The 26,879-nt window shown below is 43.4% G+C and overlaps 1 protein-coding gene across 1 annotated transcript; it reads right to left on the reverse strand.

The window, feature by feature from the left end:
• Positions 1 to 14,606: 14,606 nt before the first annotated feature.
• On the reverse strand, positions 14,607 to 17,583 carry LOC136454565 (heat shock cognate 70 kDa protein-like). The gene is made up of 2 exons (XM_066454949.1): positions 17,367 to 17,583; positions 14,607 to 16,015 (listed from the first exon to the last, which is right to left on the reverse strand). The coding sequence occupies exons 1-2, from the start codon at positions 17,581 to 17,583 to the stop codon at positions 14,607 to 14,609; spliced, it is 1,626 nt and encodes a 541-aa protein (XP_066311046.1).
• Positions 17,584 to 26,879: the final 9,296 nt, after the last annotated feature.

Genomic DNA, 26,879 nt, shown 5'->3' on the forward strand with positions numbered 1-26,879 from the left:
AAGAACACGGAGTAAAAAGAGGGGAGCATACTAGTTTGGACACCACTGAGGCGTTGAGAGGTCCGGGCTTTCCATCGACCTTCTCTTTGGGCTTCAGCTGCAGCACCCGGTCGAGGTGACTCCAGACCTCGTTGTTCGGTAGCTCCTCTAGCGATGCACGATTGGGGTCCATCGGGCCATCGTACTTCCACACGAGCAACCCGATGGTGGTAGTGGGTGTGGAACACCTGCACCCCATCAAGGCCACGCCGCACGAGCTTTTGGAGCTTTGCCTTGATGATCTCCACCTTCTTCTTCTCCCGACGGGAAGGGCCCCATGACCAACTTTCCTGCCTCTCCAGCCTTTTGCTGGTGAACGCCAGGAACGGCGCCTCCACCGGGTTCCTGATATAGAACCACTCACCGTGCCACCCCTGGTTGGAGTCGTGGGGGATGTACATGGGATACGAGCCCCCCGTGCTCGGTTTCTTCTACCGGGCAAAGCCCCTACTGGTGTGGCTTTGGGCGGATTCCCCACCGACAAAGTTTGCCTAGAGAATAGCCGCTGGAAGAAATCCGCGTGTGGCTCCATCCTGAGGAAGGCCTCACAGACAATGACGAAGCCGATGATATGCAGCACCCCAATTGGATTGAGGTGCTGCAGCTCCAGATCCCACTCTTTGAGGAGCCCGCATAGGAACCAGTGCGCGGGTTATCCTAACCCGCACTCATGGAAGGTGAGGAAGGAAACCACCTCACGTGGGCCGAGGTTGTGGGAAATCCTCCCTCCCGAGAGCCCTCTAGTGCGCCACCTCCTTCGGCAGTAGAAACCCCTTCACGACAAAAGCCTCCAGCATCGACTCCCTCACAGTGAATGACCTCTAGCCCAACATTTTGCTCTAGGTTCATGAATAGATTTGTGAGTTTCCTCCTCTCCCTCGCTCTCTCCCTTTTCTCTCCTAGGAACCACCGTGACACTCAGACACTCTTGGCGAGAAGGAAGAAAGAGAAGAGACGGCAAATGAGGAATAGGCGAAGGAACATGGCAAAAGCCCTCTCCCTTCTCCTACTTAAAGAAAAAGGCACAACAGTTGGGGAAGGCATGGCGATCGGGGTAAGGCGAAACGAAGGGGGGTGAAAAACCCTCTTCCTTCCCCATTTAATGCAGATGGGATATGATGGGACATGCCCTGACCGATGAAACATGCCCTGCCTTATGGAATGGCGTCTGATCACATGGGACGTGGCCTAGATATGGCCCACGACTACCGCACACTGGGCGCAAGAACCAAAGTGCCACCACACGCAGGTGGCTCTCTGCCTTCCCAGGCGGGACTTGGAAAAAACCCAAACAATGGGATCTCTGCTAAGAGAGACCATCGGGCTTCCTAAGTTAATCGAATGGCTTAGGAAAACATTGAGAGATAGGTAATGAGCAAAGGGACGCCCCATGCAAGCCATGCCAATTCCGTCATGAATGATGAGCATGGGTCCCGATCAGACATTTCTAATTGGAGCTCTTCAAACCCCATCACTCTAGTCATCAAGGTAACACTACCGACCCCTGCTATTTCTTTATATAATCATTCATACATTCGTACAAGCATTCATTCCATATGCCCGTGCCCCCCGGACAATTCAGGACCGAATCGCCCTGGGCTCGGGAACTAAGGCATCGCACATGCGGTGAAATGCATCACAACGCTCCGTGTTGCGTCACGAAGCGGCAGTTGCCTCATTCAACATGAGCAACGACCGACCGGGGTTCGAAGGCCAGCCCATGAAGGGCTTGAGGCCACCTCGCATCAAATAGAGCTAGGGGAGAAAACACAGATGAGCCCCATGCGGCCCTTGCCCAGTCTGCCCCAAAGCGGACAGGGTCATCTCAACCTTCTCGTTCGATCCTAAACCTCTCACCAAACCCATAGAATCTCCATCGAGGGGAGGCCAGCGGGCCACCCGAGTCAGTCTCTAGAATGACCCAGGCATCTACCGGGTTGCAGGTAAAGGAGCGGTGGAATGTCACAAGAGGGCTATGCCGACCCTGTCATGAACGACGAACCTAGATTCCACTCAATCATACCCGTTAGCGAGCTCACTGAGCGTGTCACTTAAGCCCGAGCGATCGAGGCAAGTGACAAAACTCAGCCCCTTCGGTTATGAGAAACCGAGGATGGGGTAACGCACAAAACTCAAACCGACCCCTACCAAAAGCCAACGGAGCTCAGGGGCTCAAGATCCCTAAACTAACTGCCTTGGCTGCACGGGCTGCACCGACACTAGGATCCACGAGTCCGTCTCGCCCAATCCCTAAAAACTAACTGCCTCGGCTACGCGGGCTGCACCGACGCTAGGATCCGCGAGTCTATCTCACCCGATTCCTAAAAACTAACTGCCTCAACTACGCGGGCAGCACCGATGCTAGGATCCACGAGCTCTGACCCGCTCGATCCCTAAACTAAACTACCTTGGCTGTGTGGGCTGCACCAAGGCCAGGATCCGTGAGCTCTGACTCGCTCGATCACTAAACTAACTGCCTCGGCTGCGCGGGCTGCACCGAGGCCAGGATCCGTGAGCTCTGACTTGCCCGATCCCTAAACTAACTACCTCGGCTGCGTGGCGATCCCTAAAAACTACCTTGGCTATGCATGGCACCTTGGTTGACAATCTCTATCTCAACTAAAATGCACGCACACACGCCCGCTAAACAAAACCCCCAGATGATTCTGCCCGAATCGCCCGGGGGCTCGAGGGCTACACCCGTGGGTGCGCTCGCGCGCACCCACTGACGAAACGAAAACTTCCCCCACTGGCAACACAAAACCCCCCAAGACGATTATGCCTGAATCTCCTAGGGGCTCGGGGGCTACACCCGTGGGTGCGCTCGGGTGCACCCACCGTCGAGACAAAAATCCCCCAGACGATTCTACCTGAATCGCCCGAGGGCTTGGGGGCTCCTATCGGGTTCATAAACCCAGGGTCCCTCATGGATCGGCTTCCCAACAAAAGCTTGACCCAACAGACAACATTGCGAGCAACGTGCAACTCATGGGCTGGCCTAAAAACCTAGACGATAGGCCAGAAGGATGATCCAATCTCCGACCAGAAGGCCTAGCCGAGGAGGAACGACACTCACTTCTGAATCTGTCCCACCTCTATGACTGGAGCACTCTCTTTGGTCTCCAGCCTACCTTCGAATGATCTCTTCGACCGGAAGGCCTGGCCAAAATCACCACTTCCGACTCCTGCCTGCTTCTCCGATCGAGAATGCGCTAGACCCCTACCTACGTCTCCTCTCCGACTGGCGCAATCAGAGTCGACTGTGACCAACCGACCGGGGACACCCACTCTGTAAGGACTAGGAAATAGATGGAGAAAGTAAGGTAGTGCACTCAAGTCAATGGCAATACCAAGGACCATACCATGTGCACCTACAAGACTATACCCTATGACCTCCCTGGCATGACAGAATGCAAGCAATGTTGTAGGCGCCGACATTTTCCCTATAGTGTTGTGGGCACCATCAACTCCCATACTAGACAAATACGGTAAGGCTCCCCTCACGTGCCTCTGAGGCATCGATAGTGTTGTGGGCGCCAGCATTTACTGTGCCAGGCGAACATGGTAAAAAAAACCCTGCATGCCTCTCGGCATCAACAGTATAGTAGGTACTAACATCTACCATACCTGAAGAAGATGACGCAATGTCCCATGTGCATCTGACATTCAATGGTATTGTGGGCACCTACCATCATCTTGTACCCACCGACGTGGGCAGCAAGACTTAGCAGCGAACATAGTCCCTCCCTCTCACTTGTAAAGGCCATCCCCTTCATCTATAAAAGGGGATACGCTCTCTTCCAACGGATAAGTTGATTCAGATCAATCAAGTTCACCAGTACACAACAATAGAACCACTAGGTTCAAACCTCGAGCACACGCTCGAACACACAGCGCATAGCGGAGTTCCCTTCACTCTCGGTCCCTCTAACCAGAGTCCGACCGGACCTCTTGTACCCCCCAGCTTTCTCCTCCTCGTTTATAACCCCAATGCAAACTTCGAGCACCTGGGCTCAGGAATAAAGTCACCGACCGACTCAAACTGGACATAGGGCACATTGTCTGAACTAGTATAAACCCTATGTCATTGAGTGCTAGGCCACCTCCGATCACAACGTATGGCAAAACTACAAATATTTACATGTTGGTCACTTTCTGCACCGACACATGGCAAGGTTGGTGTGAATGTTCCGCAGGAAAACAATGATGATGTGGCCATGCCTGATGTGGTCATGCCTGACGTAGCCATCCATGATGCTGACTACCAGGGGGTCCATCACTTTTGGTTTTGGTTTAAAAACCGACAGTGATACAGTCTATCACTGCCGATTCCCAAAACCGACACAGATGAGCACCTTCACTGTTGTTTTTTTTAACTAAAACCGAAAGTGATCTAAAGATGCTCCTCATAGGCCTATAGTGCTCCCACTGACCACCACAGTAGGAGCACTGCTCCCACCTACCCTGATAGCTTTAGTTCAAAAATAAAAATGTATACGACTGCTATTTTTTCGTAAGTAATAACCTTTATTGCAGCATGCATGCACATGCATGCATAGAAGTACGTGATGTCAACCACATCACTGTCGGTTTTCATACAAAACCGACAGTGATAGAGATGCATCACCGTCGGTTTCATTACAAAACCGGCAATGATGGACACCATCACTGTCAGTTTTGTTATAAAATCGACAGTGATGTGTCTGCCCTCCTATAAAAAGGAATCAGGAACATACACACATGCACCCTCACTTCACTCTCATTTCTCAGTTTCACGTACTCTCACTTTTCACTCTACGTGGTCATGGCTCCTGGATATTTCATTGCAGGTATATATATGTTCTCCTCTCTCACATTGTAGCTATATATATATGCGTCATCGATCTATATTTATTTAGTTTGCGATCTTTTACTTGGCATATTTTATATAAGGCAATATATATTTTTCTATTCATATTTCCTGAATTTGATTAGGTACAATGCAATATATATATTCTCCTCTTCCATATTCTAGCTATGTATATATATGCATCGATCTATATTTATTTAGTTTGCTATATTTTACTTAGCACATTTTATATAATGAAATATATATTTATAGTCATATTTCTTGAATTTTATTAGGTGGGATGAATGGATCTCCCCCACCACAAGAACCAGGTTTTCACCCTAGCGATGATCCATTCGATCCTGATGTGGCCATTCCAAACCACCCTATTACAGCTATCGTATGAAATATTTCCCAACATCTTTTTTTTGGATGCTAATTAATTAATAATTGTAGTTTAAATTCCATAATAAGTGTTGTTTCATCATATGTATGGACTCATTCAAATAATATCATTATTGCATATGTCATAGACGATAGCCCTAATATAGTGGCCACAAGCACCACTTAGATTGCTCATGGTGTCGGACATCGTTGAGAACATGACATGTGCTGATGATGGTCAAACTTGGACGTGTGAACTAAGCTTCTACATCGATTCGAGGCCACCATCAGGGCATTAGGAATCTATCTGGTAGACGAGATCATGGATGCCTAGAAGGAGAAGCGCCCAGTTCTCTGCCGTGCACAACTGTTTGGTGGCTTAGCACATTTGCTATAAGGTGCCCGATTTCTCGCACTTCAAGATAGAAGCTTTGCGTGCTGGTGATATCCCTATTCCGCAAGTAAGCGAATACTAGGCGAGCTATAACCAAATGGATGTGGTAAAGTCAACGTCACTGATACCTGAGTTATGGTTATTTATTGTATTGTTATTGTAATAATGATCTCTCATTTTTTTGCCCGCTTGTAGGTGGTGCTCCATGACATTACCTATGCTGCATTGGGCTTGTCGGCCATTCGAGACCAAGCTACAGAGAGACTCGAGTATGACTGGGAGTACTATACTGGGAACCTCGGCTAGCACACTACTACAGGACGCCAGTTCTGCATAAGATTTACTAACGGGGTCAATGATTGTTTAGTAGGTTACATCTATGAACAACCATGTCACTGGTCTTTTTAGGCATGAAAGAGTGCAATCGTACGGGCATTGGCCTTCATTGATGGCTGTGGTTACAGAATTCGTGACATCAATTACCATGCTTGCATGCAAATGTATGGTGCTGCGCATCCACGCATCCACCCCCAAATTAGTGTTTGTTTAGGTTTAATTTGCAAGGTTTAAGTTTAATTCGGCTTGTATTTGTCATGTAATTCATGTGTTGTGGAACAAGAAATCTAAATTCCAGTGATGTATTGGTCTTAAACTTTTTCTTAGGCTTGCACGTGCCATGGGTGAATGAAACACGAAGCTTGGAATTTTTTTGAGATGATTTGGTACTTTCTCCAATTTGATTGAATTTCTATGTGACGTCACCGATTAATTAGAGGTTGAACTGAGCCTACTCCAAAATAATCCAGAATGGTGCCACACTTTTCCATAGGGTCCTATATGCCCTAGGGACCAATTTTTGGTCAAGATGGATGTAAAATTCTAGTGTGTCCAACATGTAATTGGGCCTCTTTTGTCTCGTTTAGCACAAAGAAAAATATAATAATAAAGAAAATGATCAAAAAAACCTAAAATCTTGTGTGGGGCCATAATTTTGGTGGAAATGCTTGCAAATTTTTTTTCAAGTCATTTGGACATAGGCGGTACATACTTGCTTCACAAACCTATAGAAGCCGTCTCATCTTACAATGACTAAACACCTAGGTTCCCAAGGTTTCTGTGGTTCATATGTATTCCGGTGTCGTATTGGTCTTAAACTTTTTCCCAGGCTTGCACGTGCCACGGGTGAAGGAACCACCAAGTTTAGGATTTTTGTGAGATGGTTTTGGTACTTTCTGTTGTTTAATTGAATTTCTACGCGACATCGCCGATTAATTAGAGGTTGAACTGAGTCTACCCAAAACGATCCAGAATGGTGCCAAACTTTTCTACATGGTCTTATGTGCCCTAGGGACCAATTTTTTGACGAGGTGGATGCAAAATTCTAGTGTGCCCAACATGTAATTGGGCCTCTTTTGTCCTGTTTAGCACAAAGAAAAATATAATAATAAAGAAATTAATTAGAAAAACCTAAGATCTTGTGTGGGGCTATAATTTGGGTGTACATGCTTGCAAAAAACATTTCAAGCCATTTGGATATAGGCGGTACATACCTCTCATGTTACAATGACTAAACACATAGGTTTCCAAGGTTTCTGTGGTTCATATGCATTCCAGTGTCGTATTGGTCTCAAACTTTTTCTCAGGCTTGCACGTGCCATAGGTGAAGGGGTTCACCAAGTTTAGAAGTTTTCAGAGATGGTTTGGTACTTTTTGTTGTTTAATTGGATTTTTGAGCGACGTCACCGATTAATTAGAGGTTGAACTGAGCCTAGCCCAAAATGATCCGGAATGGTGCCAAACTTTTCTACAGGGTCTTATGTACCCTAGGTACCAATTTTTGGTCGAGTTGGATGCAAAATTGTAGTGTGCCCAACATGTAATTGTGCCTCTTTTATCCTGTCTAGGACAAAGAAAAATATAATAATAAATAAAATAATCAGAAAAACCTAAGATCTTGTGTGGGGTCATAATTTGGGTATACATGCTTGCAAAAAAATTTCAAGCCATTTAGACATAGGCGGTATATACCTGCTTCACAAACCTATAGAAGTCGTCTCATGTTACATTGACTAAACACCTAGGTTACTAAGGTTTCTGTGGGTTATATGCATTTTGGTGTCGTATTGGTCTAAAAAATTTTCTCAGACTTGAATGTGCCACAGGTGAAGGAACCACCAAATTTTGGATTTTCTGAGATGGTTTGGTACTTTCTATTGTTTAATTGAATTTTCGGGCGACATCATCGATTAATTAGAGATTGAACTGAGCCTACCCCCGAAACAATATGGAATGGTGCCAAACTTTTCTACAGGGTTTGATGTGCGCTAAGGACCAATTTTTGGTCGAGGTGGATGCAAAATTCTAGTGCGCCCAACATGTAATTGGGCCTCTTTTGTCCCATCTAGCACATAGAAAAATATAATAATAAAAAAATAATCAGAAAAACCTAAGATCTTGTGTGGGGCCATAATTTGGATGTACATGCTTACAAAAAAATTTTAAGCCATTTGGACATAGGTGCAATAGGAATATAAATACGTGAATTTATTCAGTTTAAAAAAGGAAAAAATATATATAATCATCACAGTCGGTTTAAAAAACCAACAGTGATGGTCAGAAACCGATAGTGATGACAACTACCACTGTTAGTTTCATTTTGAAAATCGACAATGATACGTATATTTTAAAAAAATTCAAGAAAATGTATCTAGCCTCGAGTTCGAGCGCGGGTCTCGGGGTCCAGAGTAGCGAGTCTTAACCACTATGCTATTATAGTGCTTGTGTTAGCTGTAGTTTTTAACTTTTTTATCTAGATATAATGTAGTAAATTTATATTAAAAAATAAAACAAAATTAAAAAATTTTAGCTCGCCCAGGGTTCGAATCTAGGTTTTGGGCTCCAAAGTGTATAGCCTTAACCACTGCGCTAGGATAGTAATTGCGTTAGGGTTTGTTTTTTATTTTCTTTTATTTACTTAGAGTGCAGTTAGTTGATTGAAAAATCAATCAAAAAGTTTGGCCCGCCTGCGCTACATAGGGTTAGAACCCAGGCCTCGGGGTACAGAGTGCGGTTCCTTAACCGCTGCGCTAGAAGTACGAGTTTGTAAGGAACTCGATACTAACACTACATAAAAGCTAAGCGAAATCGACAGTGCTGCAGCTCATCACTGCTGGTTCTAGGCTACAACCGGCAGTGATGAGGCTCATCACTATCGGTCTGTCTTGGCCACCCGTAGTGATGCGCCATCCTATATGTAACCAGAGCGCGTGCTAGCAAAATTTTTCGCCCTCTTTCGAATGCCCGCGCCGCTCTCTTCCTCCACACCGGCGAAGCACCGCCTCAACCCGTCCCACCACCCGCTATGCTCACGCCCTCCTCTTTCTCCACACCGGCGGCCGTTCTTCATAGTGCGCCCGACGGTCCCCAGCAAGAAAGCCACCTGACACCATGCCCCACCCAGCGGTCCTCCACACCGCGTTGCTCCATGCCACCATGTTGCCACTAGTGCCGCCGTGCCGTCCCTCGTGCCACCGTCTAATGCCTGACGCCAGCGTCTTCCTCGACACCGCCCGACGCTGTCCGTGCCACCGCCATCGCTCGTGCCCTCGTCTGGTCATCCACGTCGGCCGTGCCCTCGTCCACGCTTACAACTACCAAAGCCAGCGATGAACCGAGGTCCTTAGGAGCGCGCGGAGAGCTGCTACCGCCCCCCACAGTGAGTGCCTTCGGCCATGCCCCTTAGGTGTTCGCTAAAATGCCCGTGAGGATGACAGATTCATGTAGAATCACTTCAAATTTCCTTAGTTCTTGTTTGGTTGGACTACATTTGTTTATTGCTATTTTGAGTGAATTAGTTGGTTTGTTTGAAAGTTATTCTGATCGAACAATCACTTTGAAGTAGCTTTATTATTTCCACTTTTGCCAGAGCGCAGCAATTTACAAGGAATGTAGCATGCCATGTAACATGAATCAATACTGGGAACTAGGATTGGGCTTTGGTACTTTTGTGACAACTTAGTCATTTCAGTTTGCATTTGTAAGCACTAGCTGCAGAACATGGTTGTTTAGGATTGAAGCAAGTGCAATGAAAGGTACTATGTACCTAATTACTGACCATATCTAAATGAATACGCGTGCCAGAAAAGGATGCATATGTAAGTATGCAACCTATGTCTGAAAAAAACATCTCGATATTGCAAACAACCTATTTTATGTATGGTCATTTATACTTGTGCACCTAGTGTTTGAATGTATCATATTGTTAGGCGTTGTTTGTGTATGGAGAATAAATCGTGACTCAAGTGTGCACTACAATTTGATCTGTTAATGGCAAGTTAGAAAGGCATGGTAAATTAGTTTGCTATTAAGATTCTCAAATCTTTTAGGATTTTTATGCAAATTTGCATGGTGTTTACATTTGGGTGCATGGAGGACATATTTGTATACATTGATATTTAAGATGTTCTTTGATCTATGGTGAACAAATTAGCTTAAAACACTATGGTCATTTGAAGCATGGTTGAATACATACTAGTGCTTAAACATACATTGAAATGAGTTAGCTATTGAAATTCATGATTTAGTTTTGTTGGAAATTGAAGTTTGAATATTTGAATATAGTCTACAAGTTTGCTCAATACACTAAACTTAGTTTGCTTGGTCTACAACATGTTTGAATGACATAGCACTATCAATATAATTTGGTTACATGTATAGGCAACCATGTCATGGTATATAGTGCATGTTGGTTGGATGCCTGAGATCTACCTTACATGGGAAGATTGCTATGCTCAAGTCAATCGATACCCAGGTAATTGTTACAAAAAATACAACACAAAAGCTGAGGCTTTGAGGGCCTACTATGGTCCAATGAGTACAAACCATGGCCATCCGCCGGTAGCGGAGATTGAAGAGGTGCCACCCACCGGAGATATGAAGATTAGGAGAATTGCTCCTTGATCTTGGAAAGATGCCATGCTTTTATTTATGGCTATTGTCATTGCTTTTCTTATTTGAAAGTTGATGTAGGCTTTGTTTCGTAGAACAGTAGGTGGACTTTGTTGTATGGAGCCAATCAAACAATGCATTTGTTGTACGTGAACTGTTTGTGGGCTTATTATTAGACTTTGTATTAAATCTCTATTAATTGGGTAATATATATGCACAAATGCTACTAGTAGTTGTACGCAGCCAAAACTGACCACGATCATGTCACAGCCATGACTTGTCATCGCCCGTTAACCCGTTGCCCAAGAACTGATAGGCAACAAGAAGTGGCTAATATCGTTGGGACTAGAGAGCAGCATGATCCGACAAATAGTGGTCGTAACAATCAGGACGGTGAGAATGAGGTACCATGGACCCCTACCACTCTTCTCGAGCTGGATCAAGATGACCAGGTAACTTAGGTATCATGTGACTAGGTAGCCACACACGCTAATTAATTGAGAGTGTATTAGCTTACTTGGTGTCTCCAGCAGGATGTTGAGTCGACCGAGCAACCAGATGGTTTGGGTAGTAGCAAGGCCAGAACCAAGCAAGGCGTGTCATAGCTTCCTATTGGTAGGAATGCACACTGGCACATCACTGAGTTTGACCAAGTCAGTGAGCCGCTCGCACCCTAAAAAGCTACGGCCAAATACAAGAGTGTCATCGGGGCACTTGTAAGGGGCTACATCTTGATTAAGTACAGGAAGTGGATTGGGAAAGATGATGACCCATGGAGGATTCCCAAAAGTGAGAAGGATGACATATGGGAGAAATGTATCCCACCATATTTCACTTTCCCACAGGACTATGACAAGGAGAAAGTCAAGAAAAAACAAAAGAAATCATGGGGACATGCTTCAAGACTTTTAATGGGACATTATACAAGAAATTTATCCTCGAGGATAAAGAGCCAAATTGGGATGGTGGAGAGTACACCAAGAAGAAGGACTTCTGGCAGGAATTCAAGTAATATAGGCAATCCGAGGAGTACTTGGAACTGAGCAGGAAGAATAAGGAGAACTCTCTTAAAGCGACGAATCCTCATAAACTCAGCTCTCATGGCTACGCCAGCAAGATGGATGCATTTGAAAGGGAACTTGAGGAGGTGGAACGCCTTAGCATTGAGCCTAAGACTGCCAATTAGGAGCCTAGATCGATATATTTCTATATGGCGAGGGGGGTACACCACAGTCCGGGCGGGAGCTTTAGCTCCACAAATCTAGCCATGAGCAGCCTCATCTAGAGGATCTCCAAGGTAAATGATGAGGTGAGGAAAGGGACCCGTAGTACTAATAGGGAGAATGACGTGCTCACCCAAGCACTCAGAAACAAGGAGCACCCTGGTTGCACTAGAGGAGCCGGTCTTGTTCCTTGGAAAATAGTATTCGAGGAAGAATCTTCCACTTATCGGAGCCGCTCAAGGGGTAGAGCGGCACAAGAGGCAGAGTACATGAGGGTTCTGAAAGAGATGGAAGACAAATTCAAAAAATGGATTGATCAAAGGGTTCATGAAAAAGTCAATGTACTTATGGCATCCATGGGATCAGGAGTAGTACCATAAAAACCTCTTCTGACTAGCTTTAGTCCACAGTTCAGGGGTCGCAACAGCTACAGATCGACCCCACTCGACGATGAAGAGGCGAATGCGCCTCATCCGGTGGACAGCATCACCGAGCCCGTCAATGTTAGGCTGTACATTCGTTAGCAATGGATAACTGACAAGGTGGCGGTTGGCCAGGCCTAGCCTATGGGAGACGGGACCATTAATGGCCGCCCAATTCCAACGGGGTATGCCCACGTCAGCATTGATACTATACTTGATAAGAAGTATAACAAGATGCAAAATAATTACCCCGCACAGGAAGACAGGCAATGCCTTGTTCAGAACAAGGTCGCTCATGTGGCCTAGCGCAAGCGTTTCATTAAGCTTGATCACCAGTTGGCTTCGGATGATGATGAGGACGACGGCGAATCTTCGCCGCCCAGAGATGATCACTCACCATCTCCCAATAGAGGAGATCACACTACCTTCCCTGGTTCCTTGCCATCACCCCCTAAAAGACAGAAGTCTCCTTCTCTTCCTCCTCCTCCTCCATCTTCATTCGCCCCAAGAAAAGAGAAGACTCCTCCTCCTCCTCCTCCCTCTTCATCACCCTCGAGAAAACATAATTCTCCTCCTCCTCCACAACAGCCCACAACAAGATCTAAGGCATCCTTGCAGTCACAGAAAAGGTCCTCGGATTTGGTCGCTAATGCTACCAAAGTGGACCAACAAAAAAAGGAAAGTATGATGAGTGGCAGCGTTACAAACTTGATGAACCAACAAAAGCTAGAAGTAGCCTCCAAGGAAGACAAAGTTAGATTCTGGAATCTATTTGCCTCATTGCCTAAGTGGAGGGTGCAGTCCGAATTCAATAGGCAAACAGAGAGTAAGCACAATCAATTAAGAGTCGAAGAAATACACCATGAAGATCAAAGGAAGATAAACAAGATTGTCGAAGACAACCCCATATTAAGCAGGGATGATGCCGCGAACATCGACTATGATTCACTAGCATATGAGACGGCAAGACCGGTAATGTAGTTTCAAAAAGGCAATTTCATGCTGGATGAGGAGGAGTATAAAAATTTGACAACATATATGCGTGACTTGCATGATTATTACATGGCCGAAGCACTTGAGATGGGACAGGTAGGTTTTGAATATATTATCCGTCCGCCGCATGTTTTCCATTATCCTAATGAAGAGAAGCACTTTTTCGGTTGGGATCACTTGTTAGACGCGATCTTGATACAGAAATATTGACGCGGTGGACTATGTAAGTACCTTACTCTTACGATATTATAATTAACTACTCTCTCGATACACAAATAGTTAACAACTGCATATTCCTCATGAATTATGTAGGTGTGTAGCAAAACATTGCTTCAAAACAAAGTACGCTCATATGTCTTTCCTGGACCCTGAGCTAGTCAACGAGAGAACATGTGGAGGCATGCATGGAAATAAAGTGAAAGATTTGATGGAGACACTAACTGTCATTTTTGAAAATTTCCAGATGAGTAATAAAACCGAAATACTTCTAGCCTATAACTATGAGTATGTGTTCTCTGCTCTTATTTTATGCTTGTTCTTTGTAGTTACGATTATTTGTTAACTAGGGTTTTGTGATTGCAGCAACCATTTTCTCTTCACTGTTGTCGATAAATTATATAAAACAATAAAATACGAAAAAGAGATCATTGTCGGTTTGCATGTCAAGTCGGCAGTGATGTCTTGAGCAACACTGCCGGTTCAAAGCTCAAGCCGGCAGTGTTGGCTTGAGCATCAATGCCGGCTCGAGCAACAAGGCGGCAGTGTTGGCTTGCAAATCACTGCCGGCTTCAGCCATAAGCCAGCAGTGTTGGCTCGAGCATCACTGTCGGCTCGAGCCACAAGCCGGCAATGTTGGCTTGAGCATCACTGTCAGTTCGTGCCACAAGACGACAGTGTTTGCTTGAGCATCACTGTCGGCCCGAACCACAAGCCGACAGTGTTGGCTCAACTAACACTGCCGGTCCGACAGTATTGCCTACACATCACTGGCGGTTTGGCAGTGATGTGAACCCCATATCACTGCCGGTTTAAAATCCGACAGTGAAGGGGTTTTTGAACCGACGATGATGTCCTGATCTAGGGTAGTGAACAAAGAAGTAGCTAATAATCTACTCCGTACTTGCTAGCTAAAAGTTAATTAGACAGATGTAAAATATCCCACGATATAGAATATTATACGACAATGTCACGGTGGTTCCAGAAAAAAACAAACAAAGATAAACTAGGCTATGGCCATACACATGCCACAAGCCAAAAGTCACGTGATACGGTGATAGCAATATATTTAGAATACATTGCAATAACAGATACGCTCAAGCCTTGATTTGTTAAGATAAAAAAAGCCTTGATTTGACCCCTCCCTTTTTAATTATAATTTAAATCTCAATCGGCACCAAGCGAGCGATTTCTTCCTTGGGCATTCGGCCGCCGTGGTTAATGATGGTGACGCTCTTCTTCTTCCCAGTGTCCAGGTCCTCCGCGGACACGTTCATGACACCGTTTGCATCGATATCGAAGGTGACAAGTAAACGAGCTACGCCCTTGGGTGCCGGGGGGATGCCGGTGAGCGCGAACTTGCCGAGCAGGTTGTTGTCCCTGGTGTCTGCGCTCTCGCCCTCATACACTGGAAAGCACACGACGGTCTGGTTGTCGTAGAGGGTGGTGAAGGGCTTGGCCATCTTGGTCGGGATGGCGGTGTTCCTCGGGATAACCACGCTCATTGTACAGTTATCTTGAATCTCAACCCCAAGCGAGAGTGGCGTGACGTCGCGCAGAAGCATATCCACCAACCTCCCATCGTTGGTTTCGCCGCCGCTGAGAATGGATGCCTGGATGGCGGCGCCGTACGCAACAGCTTCATCAGGGTTGATGGTCTGGCAAAGCTGCTTCCCGCCAAAGAACTCCCGGAGCATGTTCTGCACCTTGGGGATACGGGTGGAACCTCCCACCAGGACGACGTCGTGGACGCTGCTCTTGTCCATCTTGGCATCGCACAAGCACTTGTCCAGAGCCTTCATGCACTTGCTGAAAAGATCCTTGTTGAGCTCCTCGAATCGAGACCTGGTGATTGTGGCGCAGAAGTCAATGCCGTCATGGAGCGAGTCGACCTCAATGGTGGTTTGTGCGGTGGAAGACAGCATCCTCTTTGCTCTCTCGCAGGCAGTCCTCAGCCGCCGGAGCGCCTTCTGGTTGCTATGGATGTCCATCTTCCCGTGTCTCCGTGTGAACTCACGTAGAGCGTATTTCACCATCTCGCTGTCGAAGTCCGCCCCGCCAAGGTGAGTGTCACCGGCGATGGCCACCACCTCGAAGACACCCTTGTCCTTCTTGTTGGTTACTGGATCAATTTTGAGGAGGGAGACATCAAAGGTACCACCACCAAGATCAAAGACGAGCACCGTCCTTCGTTTGTTGCTGAGTGGCATCTTCTCAAGACCATATGCGAGAGCTGCAGCTGTCGGCTCATTGATGATGCGCATGACATTTAGGCCGGCGATGGTGCCGGCGTCAATGGTAGCCTGGCGCTGGGAGTTGTTGAAGTAGACAGGCACGGTGATGACAGCGTTCTTGATCGCTTTACCGAGATAAACCTCGGCTGTCTCTCTCATCTTGGCCAGCACCATGGAGGAGATCTCCTCAGGCCTGAACTGCCTCTCCTTGCCTTTATGCTGCACCACGATAAGTGGCCGTTCGTCACGGCCTGCGACGACTTTGAAAGGCCACAACTTGGCGTCTTCTTGTACAGATTCGTCCCTGAATCGGCGGCCGATCAGTCGCTTCACTTCTGTGAAGATTTAGTCGTGTGTTAGTCAACAGAGTGAAGCATAAATAGCATAGCAGCAGTACTTTGATCTGCATCTCTGTACTATGCGTTCCAAAAATTTCTTGCAAAGTATGAGTAATAAAGGATCGATTTGCTATATATGCACCAGATATTAGGTTTGGTCCTACTGATACTCTGTAATTTTCTTTGATTTTACTATGAATTTCGAGCAAACCTCGTTTCAAGGTTGTGGAGGAGCTGTGCGGTTCTGATCAGGGGCCAGATGCCCAGATGGACCGACGCACTGTAACTACACACTCACCAACATCAAACCATGAAAAAAAAATAGTGGGCTATAGCGGCCGGAGAGGCTTGACGCTACGCTATTGCTCTTTGTGCCGCTATGTCAACTTTGACCGTTGTTACGAGCTATAGAGTGCCACTAAGTTGCATAGCTTTAGCTTTAAAATAGTGGCACTATTTCATATTTGCATACTTATTATTTGCTTACTAATTTAATTAGTTATTTCCTACTTATCATTTGCTACTAATTTGGTATTTGGGACAATTAAACACTGGAGTTTAATGAACCATGTTGTAATGTCATATTGGTAATATTATCTAGACTTGTGGAATCTTAGAAACATATTTGTATTCAACGAATTTCATATTTGACATGTTTTTTTTCATGAATTACTGGTGTTTTTCATGCTTATTTTATAAAAACGTATCTGTCGTAGCGTCGCTATAGCTTCATAGCTGTTGAAAAAAGTTGCCGCTATTTTCAATAGCCCGCTATTTTAAACCATGCACCAAACTCAGTTATTATAAAAAAACACACACCAAACTCTAGTTCAAAAGAATGCCGAGACCTTATATCAGCCTTTTTAGATCTTGTCGTCCATGAATTTTACATAACCTCAATTGTGATTGCATTATGCAAGAATTAATTCACCGAGTTGTTTTGAAAGAAAGGTATGTGCACATCATGACTTCATGAGGAATCTAGTAATAGTGATTAACTGGTTATACCGAAACTAAACAGCCGCGTAGGAGGGGTAAGTCACCCCAAAACGCAGTTAAAAAAATGCCAGAAATACAATGTGAACATGCAGCTAGAGAAATTCAAGAGGACAAGAGGCATATATGCATGTTTCATGCAAGGATATGAACGTACGAATGATGCAGCGGCAAACTTTTATATAGTTCCTATTTCCTAACAGAGCAGCATTGCACGCAACCTAGCTACTTAGGCACAGCTGATAGATCTGTGACGCAAACCAGCGAGTCCACACGCGTGAGGATAGAAGAAAATAAACAAGTCTATATAAGCGAGCGTTGAAACAGCTCGTGTGTAGTAGTTCGTTCTCACCGAAGATGGTGTTGGTGGGGTTCAAGGCGGCCTGGTTCACCGCCGCCTCGCCGACGAGCCTCTCGGCTCTGGTGAACGCGACGCAAGACGGCGTGAGGCGATTGCCCTGGTCATTGGCGATGACCTCGCCGCGGTCGTGACGCCACACAGCCACGCACGAGTAGGTCGTTCCCAGGTCGATGCCGATCGCCGGTCCGTCGCCCTTGGAGGCCGCCATCTCAACAGTCAGAGGCGAGCAAAGTAGAAAGTATACTCGGACTGTCTCCAAAGAGACAAGTTCTCGGAAATTATGGATGTGCTATTAGGCGCACGGGGTGTGCGTATATATGCGGAATAAATTGATGCCGCTCCGGTAGTCGGGCGTGCTAGGGCAACCGATCTCTCCACGATGGCTGCTGGGCTTTTCCTTAAGGACATATAATCCTTCTTGGAGTATCCTCAAGACTCTTTTATTAAACTCAATCTCTAAGAAGAGTCCCAATCTTTTTTAGATAATGGAAAATTTCGACATCAGCCTTCTTCTAAGAAGAGAAGAAGCATCAATCCAAAATTATTACAATAGCACACCCATAATTAAGACTTATTACAGGTTCAAAACTAAAGTTCAAGACAGTAAATGAAGGACCATCCATGCGATGCGAAGAACTCCATGGCTCTCGATTCTAGTAGTTTGCAAGCGTCAAGAATCTGTTCCTTGCCGTCATCCAAGCGCTGCAATAGAGCCCAAAATCGTAACCCGTGTGTCCCCCCTGAAAAGAACCTACAAAAAAGTTTTTGGGTGACCTTTATCAAAAACCACATTGTAACTTCTGATCCATATTGCCTAACAAAACGCCGCAACCCCATTCAATAAAAGATGATTATGATTGGAACCTCCTACCTTTGACCAACTATTGAAAAGATGGTACGTGTTCCTTAGAGAATGAATGCCAAACAAAACAAACACAACACGCCAAAGAAAACTAGCATAATGGCAATCAAAAAACAAGTGTTGGATAATTTCAGGCGTGCTACAAAAACAACAAGCCTTACTACCATTCTAATTCCTTTTAGCAAGATTGTCTTTTGTCAGTGTCGCCCCCTTGTTTTAGAGCTCAAGAAAAATCTTAATCTTCAGGGGCACTTTCATATGCCAAGTTTCCTGGGTAACCTTAATCCCGTTATTGACTACGTATTTGTATATGGATTTAACAGAAAACAAGCCATTATTATTTAAGTTCCAGATGAAAGTATCCCGACCCTCATTTAAGTTCATAAAAGCAACTCTTGCAACTAGAATTTGTCATTTCAACAGCTTGTTCTAAAAGACACATTGAGAGGGGTGGAATTAAGTACATCAGTCGTTGTTGCTTGTTTCTTGCGCACTATATTAAATAAATTTGGGTATTAGATTTGCAAGGCTTCGGAGCCCAACCATTTATCTTCCCAAAATCTAATTTGAGTTCCATTGTCTAGTTTAAACTTCCCAAGACTTAAGAAAATGTCTTTGACTCCCAATAAACCATTCCAAAAATGTGAAAACCCATTTTTCTTTTCAATTTGGCTTAGAGTCTTGTTCTTTAGGTACTTGTTCCTTATTAACTCCTGCCAAGTGCCCTCCTCATTGCAACATTTGAAAAGCCATTTGCTTAAAAGACACTTATTTGTAAATCTAGATTTTGAATTCCTAAACCACCTTGCTCTTTTGGTTGGCACAAAATATTCCACTTTGTCAGTCTGTATTTCTTTTTGTGCTCATCATTTTGCCAAAAAAAATGTTCCTCGGATTTAGAACACCTCTCGGGACTTCAAAGAAAGACATCATGAACATAGGTAAGCTTAACAAAACAGAATTGATTAACACTAATCTACCCCCATATGATAAATGTTTTCCTTTCCCCCGCTTAACTTTTTTTGAATTCTTTCTTCAATTAATTTGTAATCCGTATTATTTAACTTCCTATAATGCATAGTAAGGCCCAAATATGTAAAAGGGTATGATTCCATTTTGTAACCAAATAGATATGAGTATTGCTCCTCGGATTCTTTTGCTTGGCCAAAGCAAAATAATTCACTTTTATGGAAGTTGATATTTAGACTTGATAATTGTTCAAAAGTACCAAGCAAAAGTTTCAAATTTTTTGCCTGTTCAATATCATGGTCGAAAAATAGAACCGTGTCATAGCATCTATCTTCTCTCTCATCATAGCATCTACCAATCACATCTATTCATATCTTAGTTGTCGTGGAGACATAGTTTTCTATATAAAAAACAATTTCGTTCTCTCCCTTCGATAACTATAGTGACACATCACCATTTTGTTTGGTTGACACCCTAATTAATAGCTATAGAAAATCATCTAGTTTCTGGGTTGGAAGTGTTAAAAGGTAGTGTTTGGTTGAGAGACATCATATGGGATGGTTTTGTCTCGGTTTTCAGAGACAGGACAATCCCATCTGTTGTTTGGTTGATGATATATGGTTTCGTCAAAGCTAGCACCACAATTTTCAGTTTGGTCTTAGGACATTAAAAATGGGATGAGCTACCTAACATGTGAGGCCCACCTATCAGCCTCTTATTTTCTTTCTTTCTTCTTCCTCTCTCTTCCTTCTTCCCTACGCACGCGTTGGGCGGCCTGGTTCACAGCAAACAACAGGGCGGTGATGGGGGTGGAGCTGGCCCTCGCTCGCACAGCAGCACTGTCGGAGGTCGGTCGTGCGGCGGTGAAAGACCTAGTTTGGTTTTGGTAAGTGAGTGCCAGCCATGTGGACTAACGCTTTCATTGAGTATGATTAGTGAGTGTCCACTTGATGGTGGTGAACAAGACATAGGAGGTGATGGAGATGGAGATCGTGATCACACACATGCAACGGTTCATCAAATGGTGAGAAGTTAGAGCAACAGCGAGGCACAAGACAAAGGTGTATGATAGGGCTTTGCGTTTGCCAACCAAGGTGCAATAGAGTACACGGTTGGATTTAGGATAGATGACCGTACTATAAAGTGGAAAAAATCTTTAGTTATTGAAGCGTGGAAACCACTTTAAGCATGCAATTTGGAAAACAGTGGGCTCCATGTTCTGGTTTGATCAGTTTGCGTGCTTTTTTTTTGTTATTGTTACATACACATATGGGATGGATAGTCTTTCCTATATACAGTTAGAAATTTCTAAAACCGAATCCATCACTAGTGAGGTGTCATATTTAGCGAAGATATAAATTCTATGCGACACAGATCCTTCTATTTCCATTTGTATCGAGTCATCCTCCTATTCCTTGTTTAATCACACGTCAATTAATCCTATAGTAGTAGTAAACAGGGCTATGTGTATGTAGATTTCTCATGATCCAATAAATGCTGACGCATCATGCATGCATGTTTTGACTTCGTGCTAACAAACACAGGGACACATAAAACCTTTCTGGTCTACATTATTGCCCAGCCAAACATGCAGCACTACTACCATAAGGATTTCCAGGGGCGGCTCAAAGAGGTTTGTAGGGACGGCTCGGCCAGCCGCCCCTATGAAACCGTTGCTACAAATGCCGGTTTTGTAGGGGCGGTTCTCTAATCACCCCTACAAATCTTATTTGTGAGGGCGGCTAGTAACACAAATAGGATTTGTAGGGGCGACTTGTAAAACCAGCCGTCCCTATAATTTCTATTTGTAGGGGCTGTTAACTCTAGAATCGTCCCTATAGTCCGTTCTTCGGCCAAAAAAAATTGAAATTTAAAAATTCAAATCTGACCAGAACTACATATATATAATATATAATTTACAAGGACATTATATCATCAGCTAATTCACAAGAAGATATATACATTACAGACCCATAATAATTCACAAGAACCATAATAATTTATATTACTCCATTACAAACTCATTCATTACAAGCCATAATAATTTAGATCAGTTCATTACAAACCTATAATAATTGAAATTTGTTCATTACAAACCATAATTATCCAGCTCAGTTCATTACAACCAACAGAAATTTAAAGTCTTAGAACTTCATGACGCCGTACCACGTAATCGGAGAAGTGAAGGTCATTCATTTCATATGCATAAATGTCAGTGATGTAGCGCAATGTATTTACTAGTGTACTCTCTTACTTCACAAGATCATTCATAAGGTCTATTGACGACAATCAGCAATGGTCCAGAACGTCCCCTAGTCACATTTTTTTTTCTGGATTCCCTCTGAAGTGAAAGTTGAGCCAGCATATTCCCATTCATAACGACCCATTTGATATATGGCCTAGATTATAATGGCTTCAAAGCTACAATTTACGTATGTTATGTCATACTGCTCAACCTGCAAGTGTTGAGAAAAATATGTTGGTTACCAGAACCATACATATATATAGATATAACAATTAATCTGGATATAAGTTATGAGACTAACCACATCATTTATGTTGTTCTTAGCAAGCTGTGCATAATAGCGTCCAATATCGTAGTGGAGGCCCACATTCAAAGCTCCTATCCTCGTGGAGGAGTATGTAGGAATATTGTACCCAATATTTTAAAGCGCCCTTAAATATTCTAGCATAGCATATTTTTGCGCACTAATGTAGTGAGGTTGACCGCTGCCCGTCTCCAAGATTGGTACAACCTGACCTTGTTGGTTACCCAACCTAGCGACAATAGAAAAGCTAATTCGACATTGCGTGCGTCCACCCTCTATAGGGAATGTATCAACATTGATGTCATCAACCTCAAAATTTGAGTCTCTCTGAACCATGGTATAGGATGAATTATCTATATTTAAGAATTATATATATCAGAACAAAATATCTATAGAGGTGTCTTTAAAACATGTTACTTACTATGCTTGGATATGGGTGCTCTGCCATCCCCAATCTTGGTTCAAAACCCAGATTATATGCATAATTGCCAAAACTTGGAATATCCGGCGAAGGTACTCCGGCATAGGGCATCCCCATTCTTGGTTCAAAACCCAATCTTCTCCTAAATTTATGTTAAAGAAAACAGTTATAGTAAAGGAGGACAGGAGAGGAGAGGAGTAGCAGAAGTAGGAGCAGAGGATATGAGAGGAGAGGAGTAGGAGTATGACTAGTAGTAGTAGAAGAGGAGAGAAGAGTAGAAGTAGTAGGACTAGGAGAGGAGGGTCTACAAAGCAGCAACTGCCTGCCAATGGAGAGTAGAGCAAAGGAGAGGAGTAGTAAAAGTAGCAGCTGCTGCCATATAATTTATGTTCTAGACTAGTGATCATATATATCCAAAAGGGCATAGCAGGTAAGATAACAACTAGTGAGCACAAGGAAACATTGTTTTAGTAGAAACATGTCAATCATCAAGCCATAAATTAATCTGAAGATGGAGTTGCATTACAACAAAAATATAGCTGTCGACACATAATTAGTGTTATCCAAACTAATAGGCCTCAGACACCACAATTAAATCATCATACAATTGTGTTATCCAACTACATCGGCCATCTAATTGTGTCATCACAGGTCTAAGTATTGCAGTTGCATTGGCTGCTCATGGAGAGCCTCATTCAAAGTCCAGACACCATCACCTACAGATTGATAATCACCATATTCTTCCAAGAGCCAGTCTTACCACCCTAAGGTGGGATGCTTTCACAACAATCAGCTGGGACCATCTTAGGGGAGGGAGTTGCTGGTCCAACATAGACATTGAAATCTCTAAGTGCATGCTCATAGTTGTTGCACTTCTTGTGTATAGCATTTTTGAACCCAAGCACTTGTTCATTACACTCATGCCTAGACATGTAAATCCTAGGTTTCTTCCCCTTGAAAACAACATAGCAAGGGCCCATTTCCTAGTGGAAGTGAAGAAAATAGCCATCAATCAGGTTGAAACTAACTTACAGTAGATGAAAGAAGAGGAGTAGTAGTAGTAGGACAGCAGCAGTAGTATTAATAGTAGGACACCAGTAGTAGTACTAGTACTAGGACAACAATAGTATTACTAGGACAACAGTAGTAGTATTAGTAGTAGCAGCTCTCCACATGTAAAGAAAAACACCATGGTAAGCAAATACTTAAATCATCATTAGATCACAAAATGAGTAATAGTAGAGGCCTCAAACATGTTAATCATCATTTGATCATTAACTTGGAGGATCAAGGCATTATAAAACAGAAGTGCGTAAAGGTAATGTAGGGGGTGGCTGGCAATGATGCCAAGTTTGTCACAAGTTCTTGATCATCAGCTCATCATATTCCAGATAATATGGAGTTGGACAATTTCATCATAGGCAAAAGAGAGGAGAGGAGAGGAGAGTTGTCCACAAAAATTAGCTGCCGATTGCCAAAAAAATATAGGAGCTGCTGCCAAACATAGAGTTGGACAGCAGTAGTAGTAGTAGGAGAGTAGTAGTAGAAATAGTAGAGGAGAGGAGTAGTAGAAGTAGTAGGATAGGAGAGGAGAGTTTGATAGCAGCAGCAATAGTATTAGTATGAGAGGAGAGGAGAATTGTACAACACATAGTCCAAACCTGATAATGAACTTCAAAAATTAATATCTCTCAAACCTGAGGAGATAAAATCATGAAATTTATGGACAGCACAAATGACTAAATCCCCTACAGCTTTTGTATAAACAAGTTTCCTAGGAAAAGCCATTTGTAACACAAAATTGTTATCCCAACAAAAACTGCATAGGCTACAGTTTTCAGCAGCAGTATCCCAAACACCATTAACTCAATCACTGGACAACAACATTATAGACAAACATCCAACATTTTTAGTACACATTAGGACAGCTACTACTTTCTAGTTATCAATAGGAGCTGGTTTTGAAGTAAACATGGCTATAAATTATGGACATAGGGAGATGCATGGAGGCCATGCCAACAATTTTTAGCATCAACAAGCACAGCATGAACTCAAATCACTTCCATGGATGGATGAATGAATGCATCGATAAATATAGATAGAGAGGGAGATGGAACCACTGCCACCACCGCACCTGACCATAACCAACACCACACACATTTCATAATTTTCAAAGGGTAGCATCAGCAAGCACGGCATCAACTCAGTTCAGCAGGAATGGAGGAGAAGGCGGGGTTGGGGGGGTGCATACCTGCAGCCGGTGCTGTCCCGCAAACCCTAGCCGTAGGGGGCCGCTGGAGCTGGAGGTCGGAGAAGACACCAGAGCACGGCCACCAGATGCCAGAGTGCACGGCCACCGGTGTAGCAGAATGACCAATTTATAAGAGCACAAGTACAATAGCAGCCCACAAGCGGTCGCACTATCATCCTTGAGCCCATATAAACCCGGTAGTCCGTAGAGTACCAAAAAGGGTCTCGATTAACCATCAACATACAACCAAGATCGTACATGATTCAACATACATGTCACACGTTTCATAAAGTTCACAAATATAGTTCATCCATCAGAGTACGAATTTAGGTTATTACAAACTAAGTTCAAGTAAAATAGAAGCAAAAGCAAATTAAAAGTTTGAAACCAATATTTGCAACATTGTTTAAATATAGTGCTAACTCACGATCACACGTCCACAAAAGCATAAGGGAGGGATTAATAAGAGATGCCTACCCAGGGCTTACTCCTCGTCCACGGCGGGACAGAAGCGGTTCTTGCAATAGCCATGATAAACTGTACCATCTGCAACAATGGGAATAAAACACTGGACAAGGTAGTTCTATGCATCAAGTATTTCCAATCAACTCTTATAACCTAATGCATCAAACATAAAGGACTCAAGTGATATTTTGTAAAACATAGGAGGCTTAAAATGCTCCAGGGCTTGCCTTTTAGGAACGAGGTGGGGCGGTGGTCAGGGCACTCTAGGAGTTCATCAATGTCTAGCCCCTCTCCTTTGGGAGCTACAGGTTGTGGTGCCTCTTGGTTGTCCTCCATCTCTCCTTCGAATTCCAGCAGAATCACTTCTTCGGGCGATCCTATATGTATGATCATGAAATAAGACATCATGAATGCATAGATAGTGACATGGATGCTATGATATGACAAAATGCATGTGCATATGAGTTCTCAATAGTAAAGTATTAAGGTGATAAGAATATAAATCTTCTTTTACTGGGTAGGTGCATATCTCTTCTCGTATAGTCTAAACAACTCCCATAAAAAGCATTTTTGGGACAGCAAGACAGTAGCCACATATTTTGACCATAACTTGAGTTATACCCAACCAAATACTATAATATTGGACTTTATGGAAAGCTTATAAAATTATGTACAACTTTCTTATAGTCATCTCAAGATGATTCAATAGCTATTTAGGTCAAGCAATTCAATCTTCTAGATCTATCCAAAGGACAAGCAAATCTGATAACAGACTTTTAACAGCTATAACTCCCAAATCATTTAGCTTATGACTCTAAAATTTTTAGACAAGCTAGATGAGTAAATTATCTACAACTTTGTTAATAACAAGTTTCACAGGAAATGTAATTATCATCATGAATTTGTCAATACAACAGAAATTACTCCTGCATCTATCTAGTTGAATTATAAAGTAATAATTATGTAGCTGCTTATAACCAATCAATTTCAAGCACAACTACCATTATCAAAAGATCATATGCATAACAAGGACCATATAAAGCATCATGGTTAAGCCAAACTAATTTATTCATATACATTTATTAATTTCCTTATTTAATAACGTGATTTGAAGGATAAATATTTCCAAAGCTCAATACATTCTAACAAAATTACAGTAGCTCACATATGACCCCAAAAGTCTACTGTACAAATTTCATGCCAATTGCATAAGTATAGCCATCTCTACAAAAATGACAAGTTGCATAGGCTTATTTTAGCAAAAATAGTTTAGCCTAGTGAAAAGTGTCAAGCAACAGATTTTATATTTTTCTTAGCTTCATCATAACAGAAGAACACTGCACAAAAATTTGTATGATCATAAGTTATGTATTTTTACCTCATTTATTTTCACTAGAAACTAGCAATTATTTAAGATTAAACAAGAAGACCATATTCCAAGTGTGCCTACTACAAGTTTAGCATTTTTCCTAGCTAGAGCATGTAAACACAAGATCAAAAAAATTGGAATCCCAATTTTTGCACTTTCCTAGCTCAAGATATGCATTTTACAAATTTGATACAAGTTAAAAAAACACTTATCTAGCTCAATTTAATTGTCCTAGAAAAATACCCCAAACAGAAGATTTCATATTTTAATCAAATACTACACTTCATGAGGAACCCAACAAAATTTGGTTCACCAAAATTGGACACTCCTAACTTGAGATATGAATTTTTTGAAGTTTGCATATAAATCTAGAAAAATAAATCAAGAATATCACATTTCAATTTGACTTCATGGCTAAGTGCACCCGGTCCATGCACCTAGAGACGCTGACAACTAGACCCCACGGTCAGCGTGGCCCCATGTGTCAGTCACATAGAGCAGAGCACAGCGATTGACATGCCATAGCTCGTCACCGGTGAGGTCACCAGCGGTGATGTCCCCACCAACGGCTTTGCCTCAACATCCCACATCGATGGGTGCTCTTGGTTGGTCCAGAGA

This window comes from Miscanthus floridulus, chromosome 5 (assembly GCF_019320115.1).
Source record: "Miscanthus floridulus cultivar M001 chromosome 5, ASM1932011v1, whole genome shotgun sequence".
Lineage (NCBI taxonomy): Eukaryota > Viridiplantae > Streptophyta > Magnoliopsida > Poales > Poaceae > Miscanthus > Miscanthus floridulus.